The sequence below is a fragment of the Mus pahari genome, chromosome 5, assembly GCF_900095145.1.
Source record: "Mus pahari chromosome 5, PAHARI_EIJ_v1.1, whole genome shotgun sequence".
NCBI lineage: Eukaryota > Metazoa > Chordata > Mammalia > Rodentia > Muridae > Mus > Mus pahari.
In genome coordinates this window covers 61,002,917-61,024,901 of record NC_034594.1, presented here as the reverse complement: position 1 = coordinate 61,024,901, position 21,985 = coordinate 61,002,917, and the positions used below count along the sequence as shown (strand labels likewise).

General features: G+C 37.9%; 1 protein-coding gene across 10 annotated transcripts in view; it reads right to left on the bottom strand.

Annotated features, from left to right (window-relative positions):
• Window positions 1–21,985, bottom strand: part of Agfg1 (ArfGAP with FG repeats 1) — a 65,209-nt gene that overhangs the window by 11,375 nt on the left and 31,849 nt on the right. For 4 of the 10 annotated variants that reach the window (XM_029538463.1, XM_029538465.1, XM_029538466.1 and 1 more), the window contains exons 3-11: window positions 18,410–18,525; window positions 14,924–15,086; window positions 14,116–14,269; window positions 10,311–10,430; window positions 9,620–9,691; window positions 8,149–8,358; window positions 7,113–7,293; window positions 4,329–4,405; window positions 4,051–4,143 (exon numbers count right to left, since the gene is read on the bottom strand). In XM_029538463.1, the coding sequence (XP_029394323.1) occupies window positions 4,051–4,143; window positions 4,329–4,405; window positions 7,113–7,293; window positions 8,149–8,358; window positions 9,620–9,691; window positions 10,311–10,430; window positions 14,116–14,269; window positions 14,924–15,086; window positions 18,410–18,525 (1,186 nt within the window). The remainder of the gene's footprint in view (window positions 1–4,050; window positions 4,144–4,328; window positions 4,406–7,112; window positions 7,294–8,148; window positions 8,359–9,619; window positions 9,692–10,310; window positions 10,431–14,115; window positions 14,270–14,923; window positions 15,087–18,409; window positions 18,526–21,985) is intronic. The other 6 variants (XM_029538468.1, XM_021197354.2, XM_021197355.2 and 3 more) reach the window with 3 other exon arrangements.

Sequence of the window (21,985 nt, the reverse complement as noted above, 5' to 3'; positions counted from 1 at the left end):
TTTTACATTACAGTCCTTTTAGATTAGCACAAATCTGAGGCACACACTGAGGGAAGAGAGAAGTCTGAGTCTTAATCCTGGTACTTTCTACATCTTTCAGTTTCCTCATTGCAAAGAGAAAGACAGAAAGGTACAGAGATAATAGGATCTATGTATTTGCACAAAACTGCTATAAAAATTAAGTGTAACAACAAATTAATTTACTATACGGAAGCAAGAAATATTTTTCTTGCCAATTTAAACAGATTTTATGCTGCGCTGTACATTCAGCAAAATGCCCTATTAATTCCAGACTGGGGAAGCAGAGACACAAGAATCCCTATGGCTTATAGGTCAGTGAGTGTAGACTAATTGGTGAGCTCCAGGCCAATAAGAGACTGTCTCAAAAGAGGTAGATGGCATTCCTGGGGATGATAGCCAGTACTGTACTGACCAGTCACTTTATGAAGATCCCTATGTGAGCATATCTCTCTCTCCCCCCCCCCACTCCCGCATGCATACACTTTTAAAAGTTTAAGAGAAAAAAAATAGTTGACAAGGAAGAGTTCTGTAATAAAGTTTAGTCAATGTATTTTAATCTCTTCTTAGAAATCCAAAGGCTTCCTTCAACTACTGCTGCATCAGTAATGCTTGTTAAACTGTGCTATCTCAGTGTTTCCCTATACCCTTATTAAGGCACAGAACTCTTTCTATTGACTAATGATTTAAAAACCTCTCAAGGCTGGCAATATGGATCAGCAGGTAAAAGTGTTTGCTGCATAAGCCTGAAGCCTAGCTTCAGTCCCTAGATCTGGCAATAGGAGAACTAATTCCAAAAGCGGTTTTCTGATCTCCACACAAGTGCTACAGGCCATTTATCATCTCCCACCCCCACCCCCACCCCAGTTTCTCTATAATAAAACTATTTTTAAAACGTCTCAGTGAAGTTGGGCAATGGTGGCACATGCCTTTAATCCCAGCATGTGGGAGGCAGAGGCAGGTGGATTTCTGAGTTCGAGGCCAGCCTGGTCTACAGACAGAGTGAGCTCCAGGACAGCCAGGGCTACACAGAGAAACCCTGTCTCCAAAAAAACCAAAAACCAACCAACCAACCAAACAAACAAACAAAAAACCCAAAACCTTCTCAGAGAGCAGTTAACGGGGGAGAGTTCACCAGTATTAACCACTACTGTACTTTCGTCTGACACAGAGTTGACATCCTACGTTGATATTCATTTTTCAATCTTCAAGAGCACAGAACCATTCTTCCAAAGCTATCTGAAGGAGTTTTTTACAGGGTTAACATTTCTGGGAAAAAAGAGCCCTCAAGAAATCCAAGTGATGAAGAAGACTAGGTGCTCCTGAGGACTGTGCATTGTCAAAGCTGTGCAGTACTGCAGTTCCAACATTTGTTTCAACTTAATCAATTCAAAAATAACCTAAGAAAGAATACAGTGTGATATAGTCAAAACACCTTATAATGCAAAAATTACTTTAAAATAGACAGGCATTGTAGCAAGTGCCTTTATTACTAATATTCAGAAGGCAGAGGTATATAGATTTCTGAGAGTTCAAGGCTATATACCAAGTTCCAGGACAGTCAGGGTTCCACAAAGAAATTTTATCTCAAAACACACAAAAAATTACTTTGAAATAAAAATTTGTTAGAGAATATTTTCTTTCTGATAAACTTTTTTTTTTTTTAAAGATTTATTTATTTATTGTATGTAAGTACACTGTAGCTGTCCCCAGACACTCCAGAAGAGGGAGCCAGATCTTGTTATGGATGGTTATGAGCCACCATGTGGTTGCTGGGATTTGAACTCCGGACCTTTGGAAGAGCAGTCGGGTGCTCTTACCCACTGAGCCATCTCACCAGCCCTCTGATAAACTTTAAAATTAAACATTGCTTAGATAAGCTATGGATTTTACATATAGTATTATAGTCTATGTAGAATCTTAGCTCCTAACATATTTTCCTATTATGCAGGAGAGATGACTCTGTGGATAAGAGCACTGACTGGTCCTCCAGAGGTCCTAAGTTCAATTCCCAACAACCACATGGTGGCTCACAACCATCTGTAATGGAGTTTGACGCCCTCTTCTGGTGTGTCTGAATACTTATATAAAACAAACAAATAAATCTTAAAAAACAAGCAAACAAAAACTTCCTTATTTAAAAACAGAAAAAAGTAAAGAGGTGGTGAGGGATCCCCTAACTCTGATGTACACAGTACAACACAAACACACAGAGTGACTTAAAGCTTCTGAAGTCAAACAGCTTGGCTGCCCAGGGAGCACTGCTCACACCAGAGAGATAAGCACAGATTTAACTAGAGCTAAGTTAGTCTACTGTCAGGCAAGGTGTAATTTGAGTTTCTCTTCTTTTGGTTATCTCTATAAATTGAACAATGTGCTATGATAACTTTAATACAGCAAGCACACATTAGGACAAATGGTTCTCTTTTTCCACTACTTGAGTTCCAGTTCATGACGGATTAGCAAGAAGCACTTTTATATACCTCACCAGTTCCTAAACAAATCATTTTTTTAATTAAATCCAATAGGAATTTCAAATACTTAAATTATGACTAAAATATTTGTATAAATGGAAAATAATACTTATTGTTCAGACTTGTGATAGAACAGTGTTTAATTCTTGTTTCTCTGTTTAAAATAGGTTCTCCCTGTAGTAGTCTAGACTGGCCTCCAATTCCTGATCCTCCTCTGCTTCTCCCTCTTGGTTGGGTTTAAAGACAAAATACCACCATAGAAGCTCTACTATCATAATCCTTAGTCTTGCCAATAATAAAGACATTTGTCTAATTCTTACTGATTTAGGTATATTATACTAATATTATATTAGTATATTATAATATACTCTTTGGGAAGGTGGAGCTTTTAGGCATAATTTCTCTGAGTAGTCATGGCTTTTCTGGAACTCACTCTGTAGACCAGGCTGACCTCAAACTCACAGCGACACTCATGCAGCTGCCTCGTGAGTGCTAGGAACTTAAGGCATATGCTACCACAGCCCAGCCTATGATGATAATACTCTTAAAACTTCACACCTACACTTGCTTCAATTAGAGTTGAAGCTCTTGGTCCAATATTACTCTGAAACACAGAAAAAAAGCTTACAAAGTCTAGACTGACTGGACAGTTGACTGCATCAGCTGTAACTGCTGCCATGCCAGGCAATGACAGTAAAAGAGAACTCGAAGAAATTCAATGAGAATAAATAATGTGACTGGCTTGGGTGTGTAACAAGTATAGAAAAGGCGGGGAGGGATAAACAGAAGTAATGAAAACAAGGTAAAATCCTCCAGAATAAGTGGGTATATAGTTCAGTTGGTACAATGCATGCCCAGGATGCAGGAGGACCCAGATCTTCATCCTCAGTTCTTATTTAAAAAAAAACAAACAAAAAAAACAAAACAAAACAACAAAAAAAATAAGAACCCTAAAAAAGAGGCACTAGAGATATTTAATAAGAATTTTATATAATTGCATTTATATATAATAATAAAGTATTATTACAAATAAAATAATAAAGAAATATAATACAGTGTGTTCATCCGATATAATCTCATGGGGCTTTGAGGTAATATTTTGTTAATATTGAATGACTAACAGCCATTCTGGCAGCAAGCAAAACAAACTACTCTTGTCAGTGACATTCTTCTACCCGTATTTGAGCTTTCCTACCTGGAAACTAACATTTCTGTCAATAGGGTTGAAACACAATTTCTCAGTTCCAGTACATTAATTCCTAAATTTTATACATTTTCAGTAGCATTTGACTTTTTTTGTATTTTAGACAAGGTCTTTCTATGTGACTAAGGCTGGCCTCACGCTCTTTATCCTCGTGCCTCAGTCTTCCAAGCCCTGGGAGGGGAGGCACACAGACAGCAAGCAGCACCCCCAGCTGCTCAGATGCCGCATCTGAGTAAAGTCTCCTACCCTTTCTCTTACACTACTGTTGGCTAAGAAGGGGGCCTCCTGTCTAAGTCTTTACAGTAACTCCTTTCCCCAGAGGTTATAACGCCCAACTCTGTCTTTTCTTCTTACCTGTTGCTCCTCTGGCATTGGTCTGAAATGGGTTTGTAGACGATGCCGCAGAAGGACCAGTAGCAGCAACAAATGGATTCGTAGAAGGCGTAGCTTTTAAAGAAGTATAAAATATGCTATAAATCCTAATATTTAATAGTCAAGATTTTTAAAAAATTTCTTTACTGTATTTTTGAAGACAGAAATGTGAACCTTTTGATAACAAAACATTGCTCTCTTACTGTCTTCCAGCACCCCTAAAAAGAATGTCATACGGGTTCTGTATAAAAAGCACATACCCCCAAACGGAGCAGGACCACTTGAAGCAGGTTGTGTCTGAGCAGAGGCACCCACAGGCACTGTTCCAAAGACACTGCTGGAGAGAACATCAAGTCAGCATTTTCCAGAGACAAGGCTGTCTCCCCACAGTGCTCACAACACATACAAGCACAGAAAAACCAACCAGGCTACACATCACTGCAGTTCTCACCACAGATAATCCAGGTACGTTTACATTCTGAAAAATTATTGAAATTCCAGTAATAAAGTGCTATCTTCAGTAATCAGTAGTATATAGAAATTCTGTTTAAAAATATGTATCTAAGATTGAATTCCATTATCTGACAGCATAAACATTTTTAATAACTGCATTTCTAAGCAAAGAGAACTTTTATTTTATATTTCTATTAATTCACATAATGACTGACTAAACAGAAATGTAAATATTAGCATCTGTTTGACATGTAGGATGAACATGTAGTTTTATACACACACTGAACAACAAATACGAGTACTTCATTTTCTTTGACAAGACACCAATAGGAAGTTCCTAAAGTTAACTGAAATAGGGAAACTGAAACTGCTGATGAACTTTTCCCACTCCACAAAGCCAAAGTTTTAATGACTTTCAATGACTGAACAATTTTCTATCGTGTGGCTATTTAACAAAATGAAAATACTTAATCAATGAGCTGTATCAATCTTCCAAATGCTGATATATTTTCATATGCGAAATTTAAAATTCACTTTCATTTATATCATTAATCATTTCATCAGAGTACTGGAAAGCTATCATTTATGGTAGAATACACAAATTTCCCAAAACTCTAATATTTGCTTGAAAGTCTCAATTACAAGTTGTGGGTTTTTTTCGAGACAGTTTCACATAGCACAGGCTAGCCTGGAATCTGCTACACAGGGTGTTCTTGAACTTCCAGTCTTTCTGCCTCTACGTTCAGGTGTCGGTAATTCCCCATTTACAACACTGGGATTATATCCAGAGTTTGGTGCATGCTTCGTAAGCACTGCCGCCTGAGCTCGGCCTGCAGCAGAAAGCACGGCCTTCACAGCTCAAATCCAAACCACCATGAAATGAGCAGCTGGTCCCTCCCAAACTCAACAACCATACATTTCTTTCAATCAGACCATCTGTTTAACAACGCACTCAAACTACTTGACACACATATAACATTAACATGCAGAAAATACATTTAATGGAAAACACTTAATAAAGTTGAGCATGGTTGTAATTTTTACCAAGAATATTAGTTAGAAAACCTCATCATCATGATTGTAAGGTAAGGGGGAAACGGTGGCACGCGCAACCTGAGAGCGTGAGTAAAATCCGAGACTCAGACACTGGGGTGGTGGTTTGAATAGGAACAGCCCACAGGCCCCTAGGGAGGGACTACTAGGAGATGCAGCCTTGCTGGAGGAAGTGTGTCACTGTGGAGGCAGCCTTGAGGTCTATGCTCTTGCTACACTCAGTGTAGCGCACAGTCTCTCCTGCATCCTACAGAACAAAATTTAGAACCCAACTCTCAGTTCTCTATCCTGGACCATGTCTGCCTGGATACTGCATGATTCCTGCCATGATGATAGTGGACTGAACCTCTGAAACTCTAAGCCAACCACAATTAAATATTTCCCTTTATAAGAGTTGCCTTGGCCATAGTGTCTTTTCACAGCAATGGAAATCCTAACTAAGACACTAGTCCAGGCCACAAAAGAAGGCCACATTTTTTAAAAATTAGAAATAAAACAGTGTTCATGAAGAAACACAATGTACACTGTGATACTATCTGATGACACTACCTTGATTTCTGCTCAAGATTCCAGCAAGGTGTTCCTGCCTTATTTTATTTTGTGTACCACAAATACAAATGTCAACCACTGAAAATCCAAATTAGCTTCTCAGAATTATTATGAAAAAGGTCTGACCTCACAGACTCTGAAAAAGAGGCTTAGGTAACTCAAACATTCCACAGATCACACTTGTAAACCACTAATATATCACAATGCAGAATCAATAATCTATTTATCACATGGATTTTATCTATGTTTCTAGGCCTTAAGGCTACCTTGTTACTATTATTAAGATATATTATTAAAATATAACAAATATTTTCTTATTTGGCTTCAATCTGTACCATCTTAAGTAGTTAGAATTTCTTTCTAGAAAAGTGTCAAAGAGAAATAAATAATAGTAATACAGCAGTTATAATCTACAGAAATGGAATAAAAGAATACTGTATATTCTTGATAAATTTAAAAAGCTTGTTGAAAGTCTATTGCTCCTCGAGGTTTGGTATTGCATGCCTGCAAGCACTGTGGAAACAGACATAGGACCATGAGATCACAACCAACCTTAGTTAACAGAAGGACAATGTTATAAACACAAGACAAGGACAAGTTGGAGAACGGACAGCAGCATTGGGGTTTGTTGCAAACCAACTAAACTCTGTGCCCTGCCATATGCAATCTGACCGCTAAATAAACTCTCTGCAAAGTTACATAATCCATATGTAACTCTCCATCTAAAGATGCATGTTGAAGTACATTTAGCATCCAAGAAAGAAAAGGGGTAAGTAAGATTTCTAAGATTTGATAAAAGAATTGTGGCAGATACAAGAATTGTATTTTAAATAGCAAATTATACTCAATTTCCTCAGACTTAAAAACTACTCAATTATTTTTAAATTATAACCCCACAACAGTCATATATTTTAACTACATTACTCAGATGTGGAAAAAATCAGAAAGTAACAGACAGGAGTGCTGACTAAGGCAGGGAGGAAGGGTACCTGCTAGCATTACTGGTGGGCGTGTACGCATTACTGGAGGTGGCTGCAGAACTGAACACGCTGTCTAACTCTGCCAGAGCTGCATACTTGTCTGAAGATGCACTTGAATGACTGGGAACTGAAACCACAGAACCAACAGGAGCTTTACCCGTGGTCCCAAAACCACTCCCTTGATCACCTCCTGGAGGCAAACAAACAAAAAAGTTACACCAAAACTTTAATATCATATTGTCAATTTATCAATCATATTTGCCATGAACCACAGGTAAACCCAAAACTGACTGGACCTAAACTTTAAATGGACAGGATTCAAAGAACGCTAAGATGGATGGTTTCATTCAAACCAACACAGAAGACTGAATGATGGACCTAATGTGTACCATCTATTAATATTACCCATCTCCCAGGGTTTTCCATGAAAATGAGAGAGATAGTTATAATAGGTAATATTTAAGGTCCTTCCTGCACTAGGCACTGTTCTAAATGCCTTACATACAGTAACAAAATCTAAGGCCAATACTTCAATTCTATGATCCCTCCCAGTTTGGAGATGAGAAAAACAATGCTAAAGATAAGGGTGAGAATCAAGGGTAGAACATAATTCCCACTGCTCTCCATTATATACACCTTTACAGGGGAATACTAGAGGCCAAAACTTACTATAAAATATATTAGAAAAATAATGGGACAAATCCAAAATGTTGGTAAATAACAGTTCAAAACAAGTACCATTAAAATTACAAAACAGCACTTTAATCAGCTATGTGCATGAAAAATGTTGGCCCTCTGTAGCCACTGAATAGTAGAGCACGTTTTTGAAGACAAAAATACAATTATTTTCAACTACTTTCCTTTCAAAATTGTTTATAAATTAATTTCTAGGTCTTCAGTTTTATAGTTGATATTCCAAGAACCTTTTACTTAAAACATTCAATGAACATATACTTTCTATACAAGTGAGAAAAGCATTATCTCCTCAGATTTCAACGTATGTAATTTAGACAAATTAGTATCCGTTTTGTTTACACATTGATACCTTGCCCAGCACTGAAGATATTGTCTAAATTAGCAAGTGCCGCATATTTGTCTGCTGTCTGTAAACCAGCTTTGTTTGTTGAAACTTTACTAACAGTTGATGCTGTCTGATGACTCTGGGATGTACTGAAGGTTCCAAAATCAGCACTGGAGGATTTGGGGAAGTTATCAAAATGAGCAAAATTAGCATTTACTGATCCAGCACTTCCACCTGTAACAGAATAAACAAAACATGAAACTTCTATATTTTTCTCAATATTCGCTGATAGATTTATTTGATCATTTCTGCCTAGGTAGAAATGTACACTTATATATGTATGTATATGTGTGTGTGTGTGTATACTCCTAAAAATTGGTGACTGCTAAGTGACAACAATCTACACATTTCTTTTGTAAAATATGAAACTTGACCTTCTAAGGCCCTGACAATATCTACCCTGGGATAAACAACAGAACATAAGGGTGGCGAGGTCTGCAACGCCATCAGAGTTCCTCAGCAGACTCTGAGCCGTGTAAGATACACTGGTGATAAAGTTGTTTCAGTCCTTGCCTTTTTTCACTTGAAGAGCCATTACTTAACTCTGCAGCAATTCAATGTGCATTCAACAAATCTGATACTCACAGTAAAACTAAGTCCCACCATTTAGTTCCAAGTACAAAATTAAAGTACCTGACTGTGACTCTTGCCTTCATAAAGTACAATTCACCTAGTTGTAGTAGGCACATGGTCTACTAAATCTGTAAAATATGTTCTCCACCCAAGACTTCTGATGTCTTCACCAAAGACTACAGGCCATGCACTCCACTCCGTGCTTTGAATCCTACATAGGTACTAGTTCTTTTTTCCTAAACTGTCAAAATCATATCATACATACTAAGGTGAGAGCAAAGTTCAAAGATTTTTTTTTTTTTAAAGCAGAACAGATCATTAAAATACCTGTCATCAATCAATTCTTTGACAGTCTAAAAAAATATAAACTGATGAATCTTTTTCAAGAATTGAACTCTGGGTGTTTCAATGAAAACTAAAAATGTTGGGCATAGTGACACATGCCTATAATCTGACTTATTCAGAAGTCTGAGGCAGGAAGACTGCCAGTTTAACATCAACCTGGTCAGCACAGTAAGCCTCTATTTTAAAAATTAACTTTCAAAGAAAAATCAACTAAAACTAACATAAATAGATATGTATGTTAAAAGACAGTGATCTGGTATGAGTAACTAGCACATAAACTAAATGCTAAATTTTTAAGAGTTTTATGAAAATTTTTATTTGAAATTATTAAGTCAAATAACTTTCACTAATAACTAGAATACAGCTTTAACTCTTGAGTTTAATAAGAGAAGGGAGAATAAAGGTAATGTATGAAGGCTAATCATTAAAAAACATGATGATCTATAACTAAAAAACATGAAATAACACAAAAAACATATAAATGAGTAAAAGATGCCTACTGGACAATAGAACTTACTGTGGGCAGCCTGGAGAGGAAAAGCTGAAGTAAATTCACCAAAACTGCAGCTAGATGAAAGTACTCTAAATGCTGGACAGCCAGAAATTATGTAAATGATGAAGGTTAAGGAAGGGGGAGAAAATTGAAAGAAAAGCCTTTTAAGACAACACATACAGATTTAAAAGTTGAAAGAAAAATAGTCAGCCAAAAAGCTAAATAAGGGTTCAACGAATTTCTGAAAACAGTACCCTTTTACAGAAGAATTTTCAATGTCTGAAAACCAATTCCTGCACAGAACTATTTCCACATTTAATTAAAGTGGCCATTTATAATTTATGCTTGACTAAACAAATTCAACATCTTGATATCCCATGAAATAACATTTTTATTTCTATGGAAGCCACCAACTAGCTTCCCTTAGCCTAAGACACAGCATGAGCCTTAGTCACGGTGTCTCATGTACTAACAACGTGTGGTGTTTCCCACCTCGGCAGATGGAGACTTGCAAGAGAGCGTGTGCAGGAAAAGGACAGGAGGTGAGGCACAGCAGACAAGAGTTCAGAGAAACAGACTTCAGGTTTCCCCAGAGCGTTGTAAGATAGAGCTACTTTAAAATTAGATCATTAGAGAATTTAGTTTTTCAAAATTACACTTGGAAAATTTAGTTTTTGAAAGTAAACATTTAAGCGCAATGCTGGAGAGGCTCTACCTGTAGTCTGGGGCTGAAAAGAAGAGTGACTTGCTGTGGGGAAACCTCCAAAATTACTCGAACCACTAGACTGTCCAAATGCATCAAAGTTTGCAAAATCTGCATTTGCAGAATTCTGAGCTGTAAATGGCAAGGACAACATATGTTAATGAATATGAAAACTACAACTGAAAAGACATGACAAATGAATTTAAGAATTTTATGAAAATGTCAATGCAGTACAAGTCACTTTAGAGAGACGTCATTTAAATTCTACCAGTATTAGCCCAAATAGTAATATATACTAAAGAATTCCCAGAAATCTCCCAAAGTCTTTGTAAAGGGATAATCTATTCACAGTACCCTTGAATTGCCACAGTTACAGCACTATTCTAAAAGACTCTAGTAACAAAAGAAAGCTAATTCAGAGCCCTAAATATAATTCCTCTTAGTAAACAAAACTGTGGATGCAGTCCACAAAATATTCTCATTCTGTCTGTCTGTCTGTCTGTCTGTCTGTCTGTCTGTCTCTCTCTCTCTCTCTCCTCTGTCTCTCTGTCTCTCTGAGACAGAGTTTCTCTGTATAGCCTTGCCTGTCCTGGAACTTGCTCTGTAGACCAGGCTAGCCCCAATTTTTAAATGTATTTATTTGTGTATAGATCAAAAGAAGGCAGAAGTGGATTCAAGTTCCTTCCCCCGGTTGCTCTCTTCCTTGATCTTTTGAGGCAGGGCTACTCAGTGAGCTGGTGTTTCCATTGGTGGATCTGACTCGCACCAATCACCAGTCTCTGCCCCAGCGCTGCAGTTTCATACACACCTCTGTCCCCAACTGTCACTTGTGTGCTGACTAAACTGACGGCATGATGCTTACACAGCAAGCACTTTACTCAGCCACTTTCCCAGCCCAATATGTCACTTTAAAATGACAATGAGCTTGGTGAATTTGAAGAGTAATTTAAATATCTAAAATAATGATATGAAGACTTTTGTATCACACTAACAAAATAGTTTTTTTCTTTTTGTTTTGCTTTTGTAATTTTTAGTTTTAAGAAACAGGGTCTCATTATGTAGCCTGGGTTGATCTCTCCCTCATGAACTCATTCATGCCTCAACTTCTCAAGAGCTGGGATTATAGGTGTGCACTACCATGTCTAGCTTTCTGGTTTACCTAATATTCATAAATATATCACACCAGAGGCACATAAAACTGGAGAAAATGTATATGCACACAAACACAAAAAAACTATCTGAAGATGTTTACATTCTTTTACAATCCCTTTAAAATTCATTAAAATTTAGGAAACAAAAAGAAGTAACTACAACTATGACAAAAGCCTAAGATCAAAACTCTAGGCCTCTCTAAACTTTAAATACAATAATAAAATAATTCAAAAGCACTTTGAAAATGGAGATAAAACCAAAATATTTTCATAAATCCATAATAAACACATAGAGCTGGAAAGATAGCTCAAGTAGTTAAGAGCATTTGGTTCTTTCTCTTGTGAAGACCCAGGTTCAGTTCCCAGAACCAAAACAGTGGCTCATAACCTTTTCTAACTCCTGTCTAGAGTTCAACATCCTCTTAGGGCCTCCACAGGTACTGCACACATGGTACACGGACATACATATAGGCAACATACTAGTACACTAAAAATAAATGTTTAAGAGGAGGGAAAAGGTGATAGGAATTAAGACCTTAGTTCCTTGTTTGGTCAAAGAACAACTCTGCTATATAGGCTACCTAAAGAAGGAAAAATGTTCTCATTTGGGAGATTTTCGCAGATCAGCTAACACAGGAAAAGGAAACCTGCCATATACCTCAACAACTGAAACTTGCAAATTTCTAACCCCCCTCAGGATCTCAACATGTAGCTTTAGCTGACCTGGAACTTGCCATGTAGATACGGCTGGCCTTAACTCAGAGACCCACTGTTCTACCGTCCTTTACAAAGTCAAATGGGAACAGACACATAGCTCTCTTGCCCAGGACACAGGTTCAAATATAATATGCACATGATGCATACCCACCACCCTCTTCAGACATCCATAGGCATCAGACACACGAGTGGCACACAATCATACATGCAACCGAAACACAAACACACATGAAATAAATCTTTAAGTTTTAAAACGTAAGTCTCTTAAGCCCTAAGTTATGTCTCCTGGCCACATTCCCCTAACATAAACCCACACACCTGTGACTAGCAGTCCCCACCCCTGCCAAGAAACATACAAACCTCCAACTGATGGGAACCTCTAGGACCAACTACTAACTTATAAGAGAGAACTTTTAAAGGTTCTAGCAGGGGGCAATTAACAAGTTCAGAACACTACAGAATTTGTAAAACAAATAATCTATTTTCTCTAACAAATTACAGTGAAAAGGAAAAGGAACAACCTCTAGAAACCTAACCAACATTTCAGTTGCAAATGATATATTTAAAAAAATAATAAATTGATTCCAACAAATACATACATACTGTGAGAGTAAGTATATGTGTTTATATCTATACATAATACACAGTATACTGAGAAACGCAAATCTGAACTGGAATGACAGTTCAAATACTGACTAATAAGATATTTAACGATGAAAATTCTAGGGTCTGGGGCAATGACTCTGACTCAGCAAAGTAGCTAGTCCGTAAGCATGAGGACCTCCACAAATGCAAAACAGCATCTGTATCCCCAGCGCTTGGGGTAGTAAGAGATGGGACCAGAGGCAAGATTCCTGGAGCTTGCTGGCCAGCTAGGATAGCCAATTAAGTAGAGAGCTCCATTAGAAGACACCTGATGCTGACCCACGGGTACTGTGCAGATATGCAAGAACAGACCAAGCACACACTGGAGGGAGGTACAAAGACACAAAGTGTTTATGTCTAAAATTTGTTTCAAAATCAGATGAGTGGAAGACAAGGAAAACAGTACTAAGCACATGAGATTAATACTTAAGTTACATTACACATTTGCATTTGGTCATTTGTCAATTTCCATAATAAAAAGGTAGTATCTATATACACATTGATGTCTTGACTCAGGCCATGCTGGTGGCATGGCTCAGTAGGTAATGGCACCTGCCACTAAGCCTGAAAACGTGAGTTTAATTCTCAGGACACACGTGGAAAAAAAAAAAGAGTACTAACTCCTACCAGTTATCCTCTGACCTCTACAAATCCACCATGGAGTGTATATGCACACAGACACAAAGACACAAAGACACACACACACACACACACACACACACACACACACACAAAGTGTAAAAAAAAAAATTTAAATGTAATTCTTCGCCTATGTTTTTTCATGAAAAGAAGTCATATTCCATGTTATACATCATTTCTTTTGTGATTAAAAAGTAAAAAGTAAGAAGTACCAGGGTACATTTGAATATATGGCCGGGTCATGGTGACACACACTTTAATCCCAGCGCTTGGGATAAAGTTCCGAGTTCAAGGCCAGTCTGGTGTACAAAATGAGTTCTAGGTCAGCCAGGGCTACACAGAGAAACCCTGTCTCAAAAACAAACAAACATAAAAAGGGACCATGATTGCATGCATGCCTTGGCTATGAAATTCTATATAGTAATTTCAGCACTCAGGCAGCCGAGTGGTACGATAAGGAGAGCAAGTTCAGGGTCAACCAGCTTGGGCTACATAAGATGCTATCTAAGATATCCCCCTAAAAGTACCAGGAGTATATGATGTCTATATGCTACAATGCTCATGGATGATCTAAATTCCTCAGTGGACTAAACTTACTGATACTTAAGTATAACAAATGATTAATGTTTCTTATCCTAGGCAATAGCTATCAGGAAAAGACATACCTGCATGACTGTTAAAATGTGCAAAGTTAGCAAAATTGGCTGTAGCTGTTGACTGAGGAGCTGGAGCAGCAAAGATGTCTGAGCCAAGATCACTCAAAAGGTCAAACTGCTTCTTCTCCTGCTGCTGCCCTTGAGAGCGACCTACAACTGGGGACTGTAAGCACAGTACTTACTTGTGGTGTTTCTAAAACACAGACTTATGTATGCATTAACTATAAAGATTTTTCAGTCAGATTTGCTAAGTCTTATAAAAAGCTCTCTCCAATCCACTGCACTAAAACCACATTAATATCCAGGAAGTGTTACAGTATCCTGACTCCACTCCTCCCCTCACTTTCCCAGCTTAAGCTTTGTGAAAAAAGAAGAATGGACTCAGAGGCTCCAGAATATGCTGTCAGAAGGGTAGGATTTGATCTGCACTGCAACTTCAAAGTCATTCTTTCAAGTACTGTATAACATAACAGTGTCACACTGAAACACAGTCATAACCTCATAAGTACAACAAAGTAAATATTGAGAGGCAACAAATGGTTTCAGTGTTCACTGGTGAGGTACACTGTTAAAACCATTGCATTTCAATGATAATAAGCATGCTACATAATCAGATATGTTGCAAATCCTACAATTTTCTGTTAAGGCATCACAGAGGATCTTTACAAAGTGACAGCAAAGCCAAAGTCAATAAACACACACATTCCTACCACATACCTAACAATCTTTTAATGTATTTCACAAATCATACATACATACTGTTAAGGGTTCTTAGCACTCAACCTTCCAGACCTCTTTAGAGTTACTAACCCCTCACCTGACTAGGTGTGCCCTTATTTAAGTGCAGTGCTGGTGCAGAATCTCCCAACAGAGATTTCAGGGGCTTGACCTCTGGGGTGCTGCTTGTGCTGCTGGCAGAAGACCCTGAAATAGACGCATGAACCGATGCCACCACTTTGGCTTGCTCTGGTGGAACATACCTGCAATGTGAAAATCAAAACAGACTGCTAAGAAAAATTTGGAGAAACCATATTTTTTTTCTTTTTGGTTCTCAATACATGGTTTCTCTGTGTAGCCCTGGCCCTCCTGTAACTTGCTCTGTAGACCAAGCTGGCCTCGAACTCAGAGATCTGCCTACCTCTGCCTCCCAAGTGCTTGGATTAAAGGGGTGCTCCACCTGCGAATGGCTAAGGAATCCATATTTAAATTATTAAATCTAAATTTTCTACAGCACTCTCACAACACTGTTACTGGAAAAGATAGAATTTAAAACTGACAGCTTAAGGCTATTAATTACCCAAAATAATTTAAAGAAAAGTAAGTACTGGTCACAAAATTTGTTTCAATTATTTACTCATGGCTTTCCTGAGGCAATACACCTTAACACTGCTGCTGGGAGACAGACGTTTTGTAGTTAATCATCATGTGAACAAAGTTAACACTGTAGTTTTTAAAGTGAGGAGCTCTCTATATATCTCACAAATATCTGGAGATAAATGAAACAGTGAGGAAACACTTATAATTAATGGCATAAAATATATAAATCATCCAAAATAAGAACTCAACTTGAAAATGGACAAAAGGACCAAGTCATAAAGAATATGAGAACTTAAAGCAAATAAAATATAAATGTATCATTCACCTCTGATCTATATGAACTGGGTTTTTAGTTGCTATCTAATGACAATACACATACAGATATGCTCTATATTCATAAGTATTACTCCTAGAAACTCATCCTTAGCAAGTAACTAGATAAATATACACAGATACACGTTACATTACCTCTGCAATCTTAATGTTTAAAAGCTGGGGAACAAAGTTGACAAATATCTGTCAATATAAAATTGCTTACATTATATTACAATTCTGCATAGCCACTACCTTTCTCTGGCATTTACAGATGCCCAAGTGACTCAACAAGTTCTGCAGGTTGTGACCAACTGGTCACATAAAGAAGACACAAGGGAGAGAATGAAGGAAGGAAAAAAAGACTGCAGGAATATAATGTCCAAATATCAACAGTGTTCATCTTAGAGAAGGGATTGTTTGGCAACTTTTGTTCTCTATTACTTTAGGTGTATTCCTACCCTCATCCTCATTCACCGTTATCGAGTAAGGAAGGAGAAATAAAGCACTAAGGTAGCTAAGAACACTTATTTCAGAGATAGTGTTCAAACCCCAGCTCCACCACTCAACAACTACAAAACTTTGGGCAAATTATGTCATCTCCATGCTTCCATTTTTATTGCCTATGCAGTTGCTGTAGGATTTAAACAAATTCGCATTTGCAGTGTGGTTAGAATTAACTGCCAATGTGTTAGCTATTAACTAACCATGTAATACTCATAAACAATACAACTACCCCCACTAGGAGAATACAAGTATGATGAGAACTGAGAGTCAAACACTTACGTTCTCCAATACTCTGGCATTACACTTGACAACATGAATTCTTGGGTGTGGCTAATTCTGATGACAGAATCAGACAGATAAGTTTCTGACTATAATCATTCACCACACTTAAAGTAAGAATGTGTATCTACGTGAAAAGAACCATCTCAAGACTCCATACAACACCACCCCTGCAAATGTTCTTAGGGAGGCTGTGTCCAATGGCTGCTGCTCGCTCAGACCATGTGCAAACCCTGTCCCTGCTCTCTAATCATGTCAGAGTATGATGAGGCAGACACATGCAGATTCTGGCTCTGCTCTCACTTTTAGAAAGCTTGTGTCTTGGTCTTGCGAAGATTCTATGCCCCAGTATAGGGGAATGCCAGGGCCAGGAAGCTGGAGTGGGTGGGTTGGGGAGGGGATAGGGGATTTTTGGAGAGGAAACTAGGAAATGTAAATGAAGAAAATATCTAAGAAAAATATATTTAAAAAATAGAAAGCTTGTGTCTGTACTATTCTTTCTTAGGAAAACTGTGCTTCTTAGGTAAGGCAGGAAAATAAGACAAACTATCACTACTATTATTTCAGGGTCCTGTTATAAATGCAGGAGAGGAACTGAGGGTTTTACTCTCCTGTTGACACTCACATTCCTTGTCTCACATTCCTGTCTCCCTTTGCAGCTTGGACTAATATCACTAAAACCCAAGCCAGCTAACTACTAACAGCAAACTCACTTTCTGAGTTGTTAAAAATTAGTCCTGCTACACAAGCAAACAGCTATGCTGGGGTCACTTAAGGAGAATAGTTTTATTTTCTCTATAGGCTGGGAAATTTAGAAAATGAAGAACAAAAATGATAAAAGGAGTATGGCTTTTGTTTTAAAAAATCATTTGTGTATATTTACATACCAGGACCTTCAAATATTTTCTTTCTTCTTGAACTAAAATTTCACTGGTACAATTTCATCTATATGCATACCTAATACATCTAGTGCATATGAAGAGAGTCCTAGATAAATTAATCTTTTTAGAAGTAGCTGAGCACAGACTACACAGAATCTGTAACTCAAAGCAAATATGCTCACTATTCAAGGGGATCTTCCCAGAATCCACAGTAAACTCCTTCCAACCAATACCACCTCTGACCACATTACTCCCTGGGTCAAAATACTGTTTCCTCGGGGAAACAAGAGGAAACTCCCTCAACTCTCTCACCATCTTAATCCCTCAAGAAGAAATACAGACTGTTCAGTACTGACTGCTATAAAAACCAACCAGACCATAGTTAATTCATCAGTACATATCTAGCTCTCTCATAAAACTAAAGCTGAGGGGCTGAGTGACTTAACACTAGCTCTATCATTACAACCCCCACACTCTGCTCAAGGGACATCCTGGCTTTAGCATACTGTATAGGGAATAAAAGTGTTCCCTTCTCACCCACCAGCAAGTTAATTTTGTGGGTGAGAAATAAGGGATATTTGAAGCATAGATCTCCAGCAGGACACAATCGTGTAGACAGACTTACTACACAAGAGCTTTAACAATGCCTAAAAGATACTACATAATAAATACTTAAAAAATAAGGAGTGTACGGAAAGAAGCATTATAGACTAAAAACATCTAAGGAAACCAACAGGAAGGATTAGGAGAGATCACTAATTTCCCTTGGCAAGAGACTTGACATTGTTAAGACAAGGCTGCTTGCTGCTAAGCATAGATGTGTGAAGATAAAGCACAGGTGAAGGTTTCTGGAAACCAAATCCAATGAAAAGTCCAAGGGTGGTGTGGCTGTATCCATCAACCATCAAGTTAACTCCTCAGTTCTGCTGGCCTGCCTGAATCTGTCAATCAAGTCTTACCATACTCGTGATCTGGGCGCTTTAACTAAATACCAATTATTCACTCACCATCTTTTCTTTTCATATTTCTCTTGTAGAAACTCTTTCACTTTTTGTGGATCCCTGAAGTCTGGAATCGCTGAAGATCTATCATCAAATAATCCTAGCCAAATCTGTTTGCAGACCTTTGAAAAGAATCGAGGAACAAGGGTTAAAAAAAAAAATCAATGTCTTAATTTAATGAAATTTCAAGAGAAAATTCTGTTTCTTTGAGAAAGTCATTTACAAAGCTGCTTGCAATGAGGATATTCACTGCAATCATAAGCTCAGGAATTGAACTTATTGACATATGCAACAAGACAGTGAAATCTTAGCAACAAGCTCATAGAGAAATCTACAAGGAAACAAGTGGTCAGACTTGGGAGCACTGGGTTCTTTTGGTCTAAGCATGATCATGAGCTGTCGATCATCATATCAAAGGAGTCAAATAACCTGTGGGAAAATCCTTCCTTTACTGATAAAACAGAAACTGTGCTTACAGCAATGTTGGGACCTTTTAGCAAGCTAAAAGCAGCCAAAAAGGACACAAAAGTACCAGAATTGTGAACAGTCTGTTAATAAAGTATCATAACACAAATACTAGCCTTATGAGTATCTGAGATATTTAACTCTTGAACAATTAAGGGAAATGAAATTCCAACAAGAATCAAAAAGGCACTACAAAGGAGAAAAATACTTTAAAAAGACAAGAACCAGTAATAAAATGTTTAAGAGTCTGAAAGTCATTGAGTCTAGAGTACGTAAAAAACAAGAATAAATTGAGAGGCAGGATATATAAACAGTCACTTCAACAAAGATGTATACACTGCAAGTTAACACCATATGCCACTGAAACCTGATAGCAGAAACACAGGATACAGACCATAGCCCCATAGTCTTACTACGAAAGTAAGAGTGATTTACTGACCATATCTTTTGATGCTCAGTATGGAGCAACTGAAATTCCAGAATGTAAATGGTACAACACCTACAGAAAACAGTTGGGTGGTTTCTTAAACACTCAATACACCTACTCCATTACCAGGTCACTCCGGAGCTATCTGCCCCAAAAGTATGAAAGCACATGTCTGCACACAGGATTGTACACAGCTGATCACAGTAGCTTTACTGGTAAGCCCAATGGAAAGAATGCAACCGACTGTATGTAAGAGGTGATGAACCAACAAATTATAGCACAGACCCACTAAGAAAAAAGATGATGCAGAGGTAAAGGGAGAAATGTGGTGATACAGAAACTTTGTGGTAATCTCAATGAAAATGACACATAGGTTCATAGGGAAAAGCATTATTGGAGATGTGGTCTTGTTGTGCTGTGAAGTTTCAAAAGCTCAAGCCAGGCCTTGTGTCTCACTCCCGCCCTGCTGCTTGCCAATCCAGATGCAGAACTTTTAACAGCTTCTCCAGCACCATGTCTGCATGCATGCCACCATGCTTCCTACCATGACTATAACAGACCAAACCTCTGAAACTGTACACCAGCCCCAAATAAATGGTTTGCTTTATAAGAGGTGCTGTGGTTATGCTGTCTCTTCACAGCCATAGAAACCCTAACTAAGACAAAACTTCTAGACAATTATGCTGACTGAGAAAAATGAAACCAAGCATAAAATAGGCAACACAATCCACAGATAAAAATGCCTGTGGACAACTTAAGTTCAATCCTGGGATCCACAGTGGAAGGAGAGAAGATGCCCAAAAGTTGCCCTCTGACCTGCAGGTGTATACCATGGAGAGGCTGTGCATGTACACATACAAATACTAATTTTATAAAGAGACCTCCATTCCTTGTACTATTGACAACTGATACAACACACCTCTATGTAGTACTCTTTCTATCAAACAAGTGTTTCTTAAATTTAGTCAGTAAACTTGTCACTAAGCAAGACTCCTATCAAAGTCTGCACTTCCCCAACATATCCCCCATCCCCCCAAAAAAAGAAAGGGAAAAAGAAAAAAGAAAAAAAAGCCTCTTTGCCTCCTGGAGATCAACTCATCTGGTCTCTTGAAGAGTTGAGTTTTCCCACTATCATATTAAAACTACCATCTATATATAAGCCTTTTCTAATAGCAGCCTGTATGTTTTAATAAAATGTAATGGAGGGAGGTCCTTTAAGTTAGAGAATGAAGAGAAAAAGCCAACTAAAATTGCAGGTAGTTGATGTTTCTCAAGTACAATAGAACAAAAGGTGAAGGGGGGGCGGTTATAATAAGAGACCATGAACTCCAAGCTAGGCAGGAAGAAAGATAAAGACAAAGCAACTTAGCAGAGTGAAGGTCCTGGTAGTTGGCTAGTGTCACTAAGCTTCACAGTGAAAAAATTGTGAAGATAAGATCAGTGGGGAGATCATGCCACAAAATACTTAAGCTGTAAACCCAACAGGTGATAGAGTGATTGATAATGTAAATGGGATGAAAGACCACTGGAAGACAAGGAGTTGGGGACTCAAGGGCTATATGAATGATCCTTGTGAACACTGGCAGGAGTTTAGCAACAGCAGGAAAAGTGTAAGGTACTGAAATCTAAAATGAACAAATACTGTGTGACAAGAAGACACAGGAAGTAATAGCATCTATTAACATGGGAACATGGGGGATGCTAAAACAGTAGTGAAGAATAATAATGACCCCTGGAAGCCATCATTTCTTAGGGATCAACACGTAATGGGATTAGTTTTGATGATCTCTCTGGGGAAATCATCCTAATTATAGCATAATGTGGTTGTGGTGCTTGGGAGCCTGAACTAGCTCAGCCAACTCTATATGATATGTCTTATCTTCTTATGTAAAATGCAAATAGTAAGAACTTACTTGATAGGGATATTAGGCAGGTTCAATGAGTTAACACACATGATACTGAGGTACAGACTATATTACTGTAATAGTGAACTAATAAAGCATTGGTATATTGGTAATTTTTTGTGCTATTTTATTTTGAGAAATCTGTAGTGGTGGGTGATTAGACAACACTGGCTGAGGAGGGACAGTCTTATCAGGAATGCAGGAAACTAGGTCCACCTTTAATCCTGCTGCAGACAAATCAAAGTGGTCTTGAAAAATCACCCTCTGATGAGCTCACAAAGTGCTTTATACTTCTACAGAAAAAGAGCACAAACTGCCATGTTAGACTCACTAAGTATGTGCCTTATGCAGTACTTCTAAACCCTTATGATGATTTTAAGTTGAGCCATAAATGTTCAATGAACAAAATGACTCAAAACCCATCTTAGGAAAGAATTAAAAATAAAATTAAAGAACAAATGAACCAACACTAGCCAACGAATAAATTCATGAAGCTGTGAGTAATGTTTTCTTCATTTTAGTGCTAATTTTAGAATTAGCACCACAATCACCAATAACAGAATGTAAAGTATTCTAATGTATACTTTTATCAGTCAAAAAATTGTTGGCCAATGGATAGTTAATATAGAAAACTGGAAGTTAACCAAGAGACTATTGCAAAGCACAGCCTGGCAGTAAGGAAACTTCAAGTTAGAGCATAGTACTCCAGACTGAGTAGTGTACAGCACCCACCAGCCACTGCAATGAAACACTCATCAAAACCTCAAAAGCTAGATAGTTTTATGG